Genomic DNA, 14,179 nt, shown 5'->3' with positions numbered 1-14,179 from the left:
CGGGTTTTCCGCGCACTGCGCTCGCTCATTGGTGGCGGTAACTGTTACTCACACTCGGGCCAGGCCAGAGCGTCCCCCGGCAGCCTCAGCGCCCGAGCCGACGAGAGGCTGCGCAGCTGTGGGATGACGCCCCCAGGAAGCTGCGTGTGATGAGGGCGGAAGAGGGCGGGGCCGGCGGCAGCACCTCCCGCTGCCGGGTCCCTGCCACGGCGGCGGCGCGCCGTGCTAACGGGGGACGGTGGCGTCAGCGCGGCGGGCGGGAGTGCCGCGCCCTCCGCACAGCTCGGAACTCAAATGCGTCATAAATGCAATTCTAGTGCGGGTGTTCGCTCCTGAGAACCCCCCATGTCTGCATAACACCCGCGGTCCCTCGCGCCAGTTCTGACAGGCTGTGCCCGTTAACGGCTTTCTGTCAGTCTGTGTGCGAGCCCGCTGGCCGCAGAGGCCGGGAAGGGCGGGCCAGTGGCGCACGACACTGCAGCGAACAAATTGAGTTTGTCAAGGAATTCAGAATTGTGAGGGATAACTCAAAAGGGTGAGGCAGGAAAAGACCATCTAGTTTACTGAACATCACAATCTACAAAATAAAGATATTTAGCTTCAAATGGGAGTGGCATGGAGGGCAAGGGCAATCGCTGTGTCCCAGGGTTGATCTACTTTTTTCAGAAAGATTTTTTTAAGAAGCTGGCCTAAACCAGCTTTCCTGTATGACAATTTCCTCGTCCTGCAGATGAGTAGAACAATTGATCATAATCTTGTAGTAGGTTGGATGCATGGATCAGTGTGTGTGTGTGTGGCTTTTTATTGTAAGCCTACGCTCGCTATTCAGACTATCCATATTTTAGGCCTCTCAGAGAAACCCTCCTGAGTATCAAAAACCTTTTGCATAACTTGGGGCAGTAGTGCTGTAACTTCGTTTGTAGCCACTGAATGACAGACACTGTGATGGTTTTCACACATGTGAGTTCAAAGAGATTATCCTGGCAAAAAGGCAGATTCTTTAACATGTGATCTGGTAAGAATTTTCTCTCCTCTGTTTACAGTTTTGGGTCTAACTAGACAAGTATAATAGTCCACATGGCTGCTTGAGCAGTTGGATTTATGTTTATGTCCTTGGATACTTTTATAAGGCCCAAAAAGTATCAGCAAGTTTACAGCTATTTCAAACATCATATTGCCAAGAGTTGTGAACACAAAGAAAAGGAAGGAACCAAAAACATCAGACTTGCAATAATATTACATGACTACTCAATTAAGCTCTGTGTGTCAGTCAAGACAGTTCTGTGCAGGCTCATATCCTGTCCAGCAGGGCTTACTTGGGCACATGTGATACTGATTCAGCTCCCCTGGGCAGTGCATCATCTGTACAGATTATATGTATATTCCAGCACGTATGAGCCAAGGCAAACACAAATCAGGCAACAGCATCACTATAGGCAATTTCCTAGGTTCTGCTGCTTAATATCAGCAAACTGTAACATTTTCCTTTCTAGAAAAGCAAATAGTGCCTTTAGAATAGAGGTAATAAAGCACACAGTAGAATTTAAGGCTATGAAATATCAATATATCATATGTAATCCTTTGAGATGACAATGCTGTAGAGTCCAATGGCTTCATCTGGCAGGGTTTAGGGTACCAAACCTGCTGGAAAACTTGGACCGCAGATATTTTTATGTCTTGTTCAGTTGAAAAGAAACTGAGAAACTAAAATTAGTTAGAAAAGGGAACAACCACAACATCCACAAGTTTGTCATCAGTCTTGGGAAAAAGGGAGAGTAAAGGCCCATTACTGTTCAGGAAAGGGAATGAATGGTAGATAATGTGTAATGGATTGAAGAAAGGAGCACACCATTTTTCTTCCAGCAAACAATCTAGTTTTAACACGATAATATTCATTTCAACAAGATAATAGCACACAAAAAAATCTGAGTTGAAGTCCTTAGCACGTGTGTTAAATTCTGCAGGGACAGATGAAATTTGCCCTAAACTAGTTTTTGGGGGAAAATGAAAGAAAACAAAACCACCAAAACCAAACAAATAAACAACCCCAAAGAAAAAAAAAACCAAGCAAAATGTAAATAACTGAAGCAGTCTCTTCAATGTTAAAAGTTATTTCTGAGAAGCCATTCAAGAACACTAGAGGACTTCATAATGATAGAGTCTCATTTTCAAATGTTGGAAAAGTAAGGCCCAAAATAATGCTACACCAAGTGGAAAAACAGAGAAACAATATAACTTCCATCTTTGACAAAAAAGTTTACTTGCTGCTAACAGGGTAGGTAGTATATAATTTGACTTTGCTAAGATTTTTGACACAGTTCAATTTTAAAGGAATACTAAGGAAGCTAGTTGACGTAAATGGGAGCAGCTAGTCTTGTAATGAGTTATTAAATTTTTTGATAATGTGTTTGAGTCTAATCATTAGCAGTTCCTTGTTAAAGTGGAATGGCATTTCAAGGAGCATTCCAGGCTCAAACCTGATCTGATTAAATGTTTTCATCAGTTTTGATAATGAAATAGAAAGTATGTGTACAAGATTTGTGATATTATTCTGGGAAAGATTTTAGTCACTTGGGAAGACAAAAATGAAGAGAAAAAATATTTTGACATATGTGAAATACACTCTAATATGGAATTACATAGAGTGCAAAGTAAAGCATTTCAAAAAAGAAAGCAAATGTATTAATATAAACTCTGAAATAATAGTTTACTAACAATATATTGAAATAGGATGTGAGAGCTACAGGGTACCAGAATTTATGTAATGAATTAATAGTGAGTTACTGCAAATAAATACTATTTTAGCATGTAATGACATACAGAATTGGAGAACGGCAGCTAGTACTTATTTCATTCTTCATGTAACAAATGAGGATGCAGTTGAACAAGTATATCAAAGTCTAGGCATGACGCCTTTAGGAAGATGTGAGGCATTTGGAGAGAATCGGGGGAAGTCAACGCTGCCTGTGGGGGGGCACGCGGGAGGAGCCGTCCGGGATCTGCCAGCAGGGGGCGGCCACGCGCCGAGGGGCATCGGGCCGGGCTGGGGAGCGGGAGCGGGGACACTGCCCTGGGGAGGGGGACACAGCCCTGGGGAGGGGGACACTGCCCTGGGGAGGGGGACACTGCTCCGGGGAGGGGGACACTGCCCTGGGGAGCGGGGACACTGCCCTGGGGAGGGGGACACTGCCCTGGGGAGGGGGACACTGTCCTGGGGAGGGGGACACTGCCCTGGGGAGGGGGGACACTGCTCCGGGGAGCGGGGACACTGCCCTGGGGAGGGGGACACTGCTCCGGGGAGCGGGGACACTGCTCCAGGGAGGGGGACACTGCCCTGGGGAGGGGGACACTGCCCTGGGGAGGGGGACACTGCTCTGGGGAGGGGGGACACTGCTCTGGGGAGCGGGGACACTGCTCCAGGGAGGGGGACACTGCTCCAGGGAGGGGGACACTGCCCTGGGGAGGGGGACACTGCTCTGGGGAGGGGGACACTGCCCTGGGGAGGGGGACACTGCCCTGGGGAGGGGGGACACTGCTCTGGGGAGCGGGGACACTGCTCCAGGGAGGGGGACACTGCTCCAGGGAGGGGGACACTGCTCCGGGGAGGGGGACACTGCTCCGGGGAGCGGGGACACTGCTCCAGGGAGGGGGACACTGCCCTGGGGAGGGGGACACTGCCCTGGGGAGGGGGACACTGCTCTGGGGAGGGGGACACTGCTCTGGGGAGGGGGACACTGCCCTGGGGAGGGGGACACAGCCCTGGGGAGGGGGACACTGCTCTGGGGAGGGGGACACTGCCCTGGGGAGGGGGACACTGCCCTGGGGAGGGGGACACTGCTCCGGGGAGGGGGACACTGCCCTGGGGACGGGGAGACACTACCACATCCACTCAAGGGGGCTATCCAAATATAACTAACTGAAGCCCGTGCCCAGGGGCCATACAGGAAGCGACACAAAAACAGAACTGAAGACAAGCTGTGTGCCTCAGACCTAGATGGAGGCTAAATAGAGTCCCCATGCCCTGGGCAGTTTATGTGAGTAGAAGTCCCATGTGAGACAGACAAACCAAACCAAACCAGACCAACCCAACCCAACCCAAACCAAACCAAACCAACAACCCGCAAACACACCACCAAAAAGCATATCTACAATTAAACCAAAATCTCTGTCACAGAACATTTCCAGCTCCTTAGTGGCTTACAAGCACTACTTAAGTATCTTCCAAAATATTTTCTTTTGACAAAACTCAACAGAAGAAAAAGGGGAAAATGCTGTCTACTTTGTTCTGGTTGCAGGTGATACAAATAGCATGCGCTCAGTAGTCCCAGGATATGAAAGGCTTCACAGGTTTGACCATAGCCAATATTATGTCTCTTTATTAGACTGTAGTTCTCTATCTTCCACTGGAAGGATATGTATCACTCTTAGAGGCAAAAGTCAGCCTTAGAATAGTTCAGAGATTCTGGAAGAAGCTGTGAAAACCCATAGCTTGAACCTAATACCAGTCTCAAAAATGACACACCAAAAAAAGTACAAAAAAATTTTAAAAACAAAGGAAACGGGAAAAAAAAAGGGGGGGGGGGGAGGCGGCTTTAGAAAATTTGTAGTATTTCAGTGGCTAAATAAAAATGAGGCTTTGTTTTTCCAAAGACCTAATTGTAAAGAAGAGGCATTTTGGTTTTAGCTGCAACAACTAATATTTTTAAGTAATTCCATAAAAGCAGAAGCAGCTAAAAGTTTTTAAGAGGTTTCACTTGGAGAACTGCTGATGCTGGAATATCATTTCAGCCTTTCAACCATCAGCCTGTCATCTGCAGACTCAGTTCTTATAGACTTCCTATCTTGCCCTGATGGACACAAGCAGCACAGTCTTTGACTTTTCATTTCTCTCAAATAATTTCTGACTACATTCAATCTCAGTTTTCTTTTGCTTCTCTATTAATGAAAACTCCCTTAATGCACTCTCCCTTCCATAGAAGCCTGACCTGCTTCTCCTTACTCATATCTGAATATAATTGTTCCCATTCTCATTTTGCTAATACAGCTGGTACAGAATACCTTATTAACAAAACAAGATTTTATGAAAATGGTTATATTTCTGTGCAGACGTTCATAAGAAAGGGGGAACTCACCATGTCTGCGAGGTTCTTGTCTGCCAAGAACTGATGAATCTAAGATACAATTGATCTGACAATTTCAAAAAGCGTCCCTCAGATTCTGAAGATTTGAAATTTGGGACAATACATCAAACCGCGCTATGGGGTCTAAAAGTTCGGGATCACCAACATCCTCCTGGTATGTGGCATTGTTTTACTGATTTTCTCATTCTGGGGAAATAACAGTAACTGTTAATGACAGCAACATCATGTACTTCTCTTGCCATTAGATTGTAGCGGAGTTATAGAAGCACCCTTGAATATAGTTTCTGTAAGTTAAAAAGCACCAAGAACCAGAAATGGGATATTTTTCAGGTATCAGAAAAGCCCTTTGCTTACAACACTGAAAACTAATCACTGCTATCACCTCCTGTGGCATCACACAAATCAGATGTTAACTCCTCTACCTGTTCCTGTTTTTCTTACAGATAAAGACTGCTCACAACAGTTTAGCACACTTTTTGGGAAGGGTGTCTCGACACAGCAGCCAGAAGGTTAATTTAGGGAATGCCTGTAGGGGTAGTATTTGCTGGACAGGGAACTTAGTCACAATCTTCTTCTGAAGTACAGCAATTGAGGATGTGTTTTAAAATGATACATGTTTGAAACTGTCTGCACAGTCACCATTTGTGCTGCTTGGGAGGTGATAGGAGAGCACAAGGAACTTTGTAGGCAGTATTCTTCAGGGAAGGTCACTGATCTTTCTGATGTTTAACATGATTATTGTGATTAGAAAGCTTCAGTAGTTCAGCGGAAATCAAACCTCCTGTGGTATCATTGTCACACAAAGTACAATAGTCACTACCACTGAATAACACATCTTTTATCCCCAAAGATTCTCGAAGCATAAGAAAGTCATCTTTTCCATGCTGTGAGTGAGAGGGATAATTCCTTCCAACACTAGGGCTCTCAAGGTTGTCTTTAATTATTTCAGAGAATTTCGGGCCAACAGTATCATCAGCATGGTTTGGTGCAAACAATATTCCTGGCCACATCTTTATCTCTTCTGCTCTTATGTACCTGATGGGGACATACTGCTGGCTTGGACCTGAGGCAAATGCAAAGTTTTCTTCTGCAGTAACCACATCTGTACTTCCTGTAGGTTCCAATGAGATTTGGGAAATCAGTTCTTGGGTGTTTAGATCAAAAACTCTATCTGCATTCACTTTGCTTGAGTTGCTGGCCTCTTCTCTTTCAAGCTGGCTACAAGCCTCATTCAGTCCAACCCAGTCCTAATGAAAGCATCAATAAGTTGGGGTCATTTTGCATAGTTACTCCAAAATAACTTTTCTTTCTTTATATAGCTTTGGCACAATAACCCAGATGTTTAGTGCAAATCCAACAGGTAAAGTTAGAATAACAGGGTAAAAACCTAGCAGCTAATTTCACAAATTTTTACAAGAATTTTTACAAGATTACACCACTAGAATATAATGCAAGCTGCTGGTATCACTTTGGTTTGGAAAAGGTGCACCTTTTGCATTCACTCTGAGCTGGGAGCCACTGAAGGAGTTCCACTTCTAAGGAGCAAGAGGCTGGACAGAAGCTCTGGTGGTTAACTAGTATGTGGAAGCAGCAAAATGAGAAACTATAACCTTTTAAGAAGATCAGAATCATTTATCAGTAACTCTGCTCAGGAGCTAGAATTATTAATCCCAGAAAAAAATCCTCCTCTCATAAACGGAGGGTCATAAGAAAGAAATGAAATTTATTTCTTACCTTAAAATTCCCATTGTGCAAACTATAGAGTGGCTGAAAGAAAGCAGCTGGCGTGGGACTGTTAAAGCAGGCGAGGCTTTTTGCCCTAAAGTGAGAAAACACCACTTCAAAAAAATAGAGTTTTTCTGTGCTCCGTCTCCATGATACTGGCTAGATGAACCCCAGCCCACTTTGTTAGTAAGATTGCACAAGAAGCCCACTCATCATAATTTCTGACTTCTCGTGCAATTATTTTTCTGCCACCTGTGCATGCATTTAATGTTTCTAACCTGAAGCACAGTCTCATAAGTTCATTTGGACTATGTCACAAACTTAATATACTTGTCTATTACTCATTATATACACTGAGCTATTTAAGCATTTGTTTATCAGCTTACTTGATCTAAACCACTGTTTCTGAAAGTATTTTAAAGAGTTCTGGTTTCATTACATTTAAACAGAGAAATTCTGCCAGACATTCTTGCCCCTTTATTGGAGTCTATCCTATAAAAATATTTTATCATGTGGACATAATGTGTTCTGTTTCTCTACGAAAGATGTGTATATGGAGCATAATAATATATGTCAAGGTAAAAAAGAAAGAGGTACCTATCCTCTGCCAGAATAAAAAACTGCAGAGGATTTTTGAACCAAGGTTCTGAAACCACTTTTTTCTCTGTGCAACTTGGTCTCAAATGAATCAGAGTCAGTTTATTTTGCCTTTATTGGTATTTTACTTACTGACTCCTGCCAGGAATATCACATGTAGCTTAGCATTGACATTAGTTTAACAGCCTTTATGGGTTGCTGTGTACTTGCACTTTTAATTTATCTACATGAAACTTCAAATATTTCCATGTGCTTAAATTTCTTTAACTTTAAGATACCATCATCCTTGGACTTCAGCCAAATTTGGGAGTCTCAAAGGTATTTTGGTCTCCTTAAGGACTGTATAGTGTGTCATTAGCTATCATCAGCCAAGGAACATGTCACATTCCAAGATTGTCAGAAGACCTTTTGGAAATTACTGAGTCTGTGCAGCAGAAACAGGAAGAAAAAATAATGTAATGACTCTTGATTTACCCTTTTCAGGCCATAAAGATCAAGGGGAACTTATTGAAAATCACATACCTTGAGGAAAGCTTGCAGTTCCAGAATAAATAGAGTAGAGTGCCAAAACTCAGAGGAATGAACAAGTACTGCATAGTTTTGATATTTAGAATCTTTTCCGAAACTTTGGGGACATCTAGAAAAAGAATCAGCACAAAATTTTTTAATAAAAAGTCTGGAAGTCAAGATAGAACCCCAAATAACCAAGGATTGCAAATGAAACAGGCAGCTAAAGGCCTTAAGGAAAATAATTTGGCTATGAATACTTGAAGAAAGCTAGCTCTGATTTGAAAAGCTTCCTTTTACCTTTTTTTTTTTTTTTTTTAACATGGACATTAAAAGAAACGAAATGAGATGAATATTCTTTGTACCTGCTCTTTTTAACACTGTCGTCTGGCTCCACTCACTCCATTGACTGTGGTATGAATTCTCATTTTCAGAAACTTTGCAGCGAACTCTTGCAGCATAAGCAATGCCACTGCGAAGCTCTGTGGCTTCAATTTCTACTCGTGGAAGTGAACTGGGCAGTGTCTTGTTCATTGCAACCTGCAAAGTATTACAAAGCATTGCTGTTAATGAGATTGGGCAAAAGGATGGTCTTTTAAATACTCTTTTTTTGTTGGTTTTTCCCTTCTCTTTTCCATGTTTTCTTTTTTTAGATGCAAGAAGAGGGCCTGAATAATGATGCAGGGTTCATAAGAAGGAGAGTTATTGAACTTCAGTATTGATGTTTAATGTAAAATCTCTCAGCCTTAGTATGGGAAACCAGAAAGGCCATCTTAAGCCAGCTGGTGGAGCTCAGTGGCAAGGCCATTGTACCCGAAGAAAAAGGTAGGATCACTGTATGCCTCATCCAGTTACCTCCCAGGACATGCTGTACTCCTTATACTGCAACTCATATTGGAGAATTTCAGCGAGGTACCAAGGCACATTCCACACACTCCACCATATCTGGCACTTGCTGGCAGTGGCATTGCTCTGGATGTTCAAAGGTGGATCAAGTTTTACTACAAATAGAGGAGGTGAGGTTTTTTTCACAGTGTTTGGGACACCAGAAAAGAAAATGCATGGTATTAGGGTGACTGAAATAATGGAAATAAAGCTGAGTCTAAAGAGGGATACTAACACTAGCAGTAGACCAAGTTAGCTTACAGCATCAGAACAGCTACAGATCTGACATAAATTAAGGATAACTCCAGTAGTCTCTAGGGTTAATCTTGCAAGCAAAGAACCACTCTGGATATCACTTTCTGCCCTTACAACATACCACAAATACGGACAGGTTTTGAGAATTTCTCCCTGGTACCAGGCCATGGGACCCTCCGTTAAAATCTACGACTCCTCATTACATAATTTCTTAGAGAAAAATAAAACAACAAAACGAACAAATAATTGAAGCAATCCAATTGCAAATTACCCAGGGCACAAGAAAACATGATGCAGATGAGAAGTATTGTTGAATGGTGCTCCAGAGCCAGCCCCTCTGAAGTCTGGGAAAAGTCAGGATGGAGAGACTCAGCGACTGCATCCTTACTGGTGCAGTTCACACAGTGCAATCTCTGGGGATGGGCAGACTTGATTGTTTTCATTGTTTTCCCCTGCTATCTTTGAGACATCCTTTGTTAGGCAGCATATCAGACCTATCCTGAAGCTGCTGGGCAGAGCCTCAGCTCTCAGCTGTCCTGGTTCATACTTACTGTGCTTGCGGGGATTGTACTCTAGAAAGGCCATGTATGTCTGATTACATCCAAAGAAGTTTCCCTGGAGAGAGACTCTATAACCATCTGTTTCCAAGATCTGGCTGGCTAGATGAATTGTGCAGTGGTACTGATTCTGCATGCTCTCTGTGGCAGTCAGTTTGCAGCTGGCGTTGTGGCCCTTTGACCAGAGGCTAGAAGAATAAAAAAGCTGAAAGTTTCTTTTAAGTCATACAATTTAAGTGCTTTTCAGTTTATGCATATGTGGCACCTTAGCACAGCACCACACTCTGGAAGACCATGAACCTCTTTAGTGCAGACAGCAAGCAAACCAGCTGGCTGGATGGATGGCAGGGCTGGATAGGAAGAAGACACCTTTATAACCTTACTGCTGAGAGCACCAGATCTCACGGAAGCTGCACATAGCATCTGGTAGCTGTTCCCTACTCCCTCTGAAAGTGAGAGAGCTGCTGTCACTGCAGGAACACAGGTGGGTTGGGGGAAAGAGTGGATGGACAGTTGGTTACAAGTGCATAGCACAAAGGTAACAATAAGCTGTACATTAAGTCCTCTTTCACTACAAACAAACCACTACTGACAGCAAAGTATGTTCAAAGATGCTTTGCCTTTTTGTGGTTTAGCCATTTGTTAGCAATTTTTTCACATTGCATGTGATCCCACAGGAAACTGGGATATCACAGTTTATCAGCTTGCCCATCTTTCCATAGATTTAAAACCTAGTATTAATAAGAGTTAGGCTATTTTTTACTTAACCGTAGCAGAATATAAGGCATCTAACTCAGAGTGGCTTACCATCATATAATAGTTACTGGTGGTCAAGTCAATGTTTCTACATAACCTAAATACATTAAACTCAAGTTACCCTATCAATTAGCAAACTATTCACCTGATATCTTCTATTAGAGGAAAAATTATTCAGATAATATTCTAAATCTATTTAACTATTCAGATAATATTCTAAATCTCTTATTAAAGATTATGACTTGTATTTATATATATAATGTACATTAAACCATTAGGTGTTTAATTTCTAGGCAAAAAGGAAATAAATTATTAGAAGTTGATTAGACAGCTTTACATAGGATGGGCTCTGGAAGTTCCCAGGTCATGGGGACCCAGAGGCCAGGAAGGAAAGGTTTTCTGCTCTGAGATGCCTGCCAGAATGGTTCACTGAACAGATGGAGAGCCCACAGCTGACAGGAGACCATGCAGCCATGTGCACTTGACTGCTGTGGCCCCTGAGGCTGTTGTACCACAGGAGAGAGCAGCTTCTGAGGCCTGGGGTGATAGGGTGGCAGAGCTACTGTGCCACAGGTCTCCTGCTGTGGAGGGAGTAAAGCCCACAGCTGGGCTCCATCTCTGCTTCTCAGTTCTGTCCTGTCCAAGCCAGCGCTGGGGCTACCACAGACAGCTCTTGGCGTGCAGCTCTTACTTGGTGAAATGCAGGTGGAAAGGTCCATTGCCCATGGGCTTCTCCGTTACCCACATGCAGCTCACGGTAGTCATGTAGTTATTCAGGCAGCTTAGGCTGCCAGAGAGCTCTGCAGAGGAAGGAGACCAGAACTGGATTCATATATCAGTGGATGATGCCTTGCTCAGCACACTAAATAAATGCATTACTTGCTAGTACTTCCTTTGCTGACACTGCATCAGATCTTCCTCATCATGTTCTTACTCTGTTGTAACACACTTCACTGCATGAGATGAGTGTAAGATCATAGGGCAGGGACCTTGGGCAGTGGCTACACTTTTTCTGGTGCCCAGGTTGTCCTGGCTCAGTCCCCTAGGCCTGGCATTGTCAGCCAGCTGTACTGGCTCCTGGGACAGGGTAGTCACAAGACCTTGGATTCCATACCAAAGGGTCTGTGAATGAAAAATGAGCACAGATGTGTGCCTGTCTTTGTGCAGTGGACCTATTCCAGATCTCCTCTTACCTCTCCCTCTTCCTCCACCAAAGAGCAGCGCAGCAGCAATGCACAGCTGGAGCCCCAAATGCCACACAACTCCTCCCATTCCAGATAGTATCTAGAACAGAATAATAATTCAGACCAGTTTTGTTGGTATTTCTACCAGTGGGTTGAAGCGTTAGCTGCATACTTCTGCCAGCCTGACAAAAGCTGATCCTGAATCTGTCAGAGAGGGCACCAACTCAGCTATATAATTTCTTCTATAGGAACTGTTCTTCTCATAGCAGTAAATAGTACTTTGCACTAAAGCACCACCTGCCTGAAAGGAAATCTACAATTCCTGCAATTTTATCAAGGGTGGGAGAAGGTGTGGGTGTTCTATCTTTCTTTCTTCCTGCATTTTTGTCATCTGGTTTGTGACAATTGAAGAGCAGCAGAGAGAGAGCCACAGTGGGTTGGAACCAATGTTTATGTTTTCCCAAATCCTGTTTCTGACCATAGTCAAAACCAGATGCTTAGAGAGAATCATAGTAATAGAGCATCCATGCTTCTCTCTGAGCATTCTCAGCCTCCAGACATTTGCAGCTCACAGGCCTCCCGGAGCAACGTTATTTCTGCGTATTCAGAAAACGGACACAGAGAATAACTGATATGATCCTGGTCAAAGCACTCATTGGGAGATATAGAATACTTAGGGCCTAGTCATTATCCCAATTCACTGAAGGCTTATGCAAGGATGTTTGAAGAACATCTTCCACAATATGGGACTCTACATCTCTACAAGGTTATTGTGGGCTCACTCTCTTTCTTTTTAACCAAAAATTCAATTCTCGGAATTGTCTCCTGATGAAGTTTTAATTTAAAATTACACTTTTTCACTAAAAGTTTCTGATTTGATGATTTTTTGGCAACATGTAATATGAAGAATATGGACCTGATCTATGTAGCAATATGTGGTGTTTAAAAAAGATGTTTCCAGTTTATTTGCTGTTACCTGAGCACAGCAAATGAGCCCAACGCCACTGCAAGGAGACGGCTGCTCCAAAGAGCCTGAAACCCAGAAAACTTAGAGTGAGTTTGTAGACAGAGACCACTAATCAGTATAAACAAAAACAGTTTCTTGAAAGTTAAAAACAATATTGAAGGAACAATGTTTGCACTACTTGACTAGCACAGACACTGAACAGAGCTTTACAACTGGGGTAACAAGAGGGTGGAATGTTCAGTCTCAAAAGAGCTTGGGTTAGTTATTATAAGAAAAAAAAGAAAAAACAATACCAAACAAAACTTGCCAGAGATTCTGATCTCTCTCTTTCAGAAGAAGCTGGGGAAAAGGGAAGGAGTGTCAGGATAGGAGAAAAAATAAGTACAGCATTAGCACAGGACCAAGTGTATATAGCCCGACTTTAGAATAATATTATGATTTCTAACCAACAAAGGATCTGAAGCAGTCTTGAATAGAAGTGTGCGAGAAAAACCCTATGCTTAGCAAGGGCTGTGATATAGTAATCATTAGGATTGTTTTACTGAAGAGATTAAGCGACCTGATCCATAACCAAGAATATCCTTCCAGTCATGAATTTCACAAAGCTAGACAACTGCATCCATGTATAACTTCTTGCATGTGATTATGCCTGACTATAGTTCCCCTTGTCTGAATTAAATTGTAAAATAATTACAATGTTTCAGAAACTAATCAAGAGAAAAGGAGTATTTCTGGCTTTCATTTCACCACCTCTTCAGTTACAGGTTTTTAAAAAATACCCTGTTTTGCTGCAGACTTTCTTCAGGGTGGGGGTTGTTTAGAGGAAGTGTCACCATTAGCTGATTTTAGCAGGGAGGCTGGGAGGCCTCTTGTGCTTATCATTCTAATCAGGTTTGCTTATGGTCCCTGTGATAAATACAGTAATTCTGACTAAATATGAAATAGAGAGAGCTGCATTAAGTAGAATTATTCATGTGCTTACAAGAAGTTGTGTTCAGGCACATAAGCAAACAAACTTAGGTCAAGATAAGTAAACCAGGACAGAATGTTTCCAGGTAGTTGCTACTAATTTGATAAACTCCCCCCACTCCCACGCAAGAAGTTCTTTGTTCAGTTCTGCAACATTTGAAATGTGTTAGACATTTCTGGCTCTCTGGCTCTCCTGGAAGCAAATACAGCATGTTTAAATGCAAATTTTTGTGTTAGAAGCCATAAACGTTAGTCATAATTAGGTCACGGAGCACTGAATTCTGAAAGACTTACCAGAAAATAATTTCAAGAAGTAGCACATAACCAGCTGAATGAGATTCTGCAGTACATTAATACAATTAGAGGAGCTAACATACAGACTGTGGATACATATAAATTAAAAGAAAAGTTATTGCAGCTACATGTAGCATTAGAAACACTATTAATTTCTTCTGTTGGAATCAATGCTTTAAATAAAAAAATTGTTGTCAATATGAAAATGCTTCTGAAAAGGGAGATGTGAATGATTTAGTCCTGGATAACTTTACTCAGAAATCAACAGTTATAGACCAAGTAAATATTTTTAACTTAGCCAAAGGAAAGGCTAAGTAGTCATTTCACACCAGCCATAAGTAC

The 14,179-nt window shown here is 42.6% G+C and overlaps 1 protein-coding gene across 1 annotated transcript in view; it reads right to left on the bottom strand.

The window, feature by feature from the left end:
- Positions 1–5,296: 5,296 nt before the first annotated feature.
- LOC136563327 (interleukin-9 receptor-like) overlaps positions 5,297–14,179 on the bottom strand; it is a 14,489-nt gene continuing 5,606 nt past the window's right edge. Inside the window, exons 2-10 of the mRNA XM_066560640.1 lie at positions 12,584–12,639; positions 11,617–11,707; positions 11,115–11,223; positions 9,662–9,855; positions 8,826–8,971; positions 8,336–8,510; positions 7,986–8,100; positions 6,876–6,960; positions 5,297–6,388 (exon numbers count right to left, since the gene is read on the bottom strand). Coding sequence (XP_066416737.1) covers positions 5,849–6,388; positions 6,876–6,960; positions 7,986–8,100; positions 8,336–8,510; positions 8,826–8,971; positions 9,662–9,855; positions 11,115–11,223; positions 11,617–11,695 — 1,443 coding nt within the window. The 5' untranslated portion in view covers positions 11,696–11,707; positions 12,584–12,639 and the 3' untranslated portion in view covers positions 5,297–5,848. The remainder of the gene's footprint in view (positions 6,389–6,875; positions 6,961–7,985; positions 8,101–8,335; positions 8,511–8,825; positions 8,972–9,661; positions 9,856–11,114; positions 11,224–11,616; positions 11,708–12,583; positions 12,640–14,179) is intronic.

Source organism: Molothrus aeneus, chromosome 16 (assembly GCF_037042795.1).
Source record: "Molothrus aeneus isolate 106 chromosome 16, BPBGC_Maene_1.0, whole genome shotgun sequence".
In the NCBI taxonomy this organism is placed as follows: Eukaryota; Metazoa; Chordata; class Aves; order Passeriformes; family Icteridae; genus Molothrus; species Molothrus aeneus.
The sequence above is the reverse complement of the archived record's forward strand: the minus strand, read 5'-3'. Positions and strand labels throughout refer to the sequence as shown.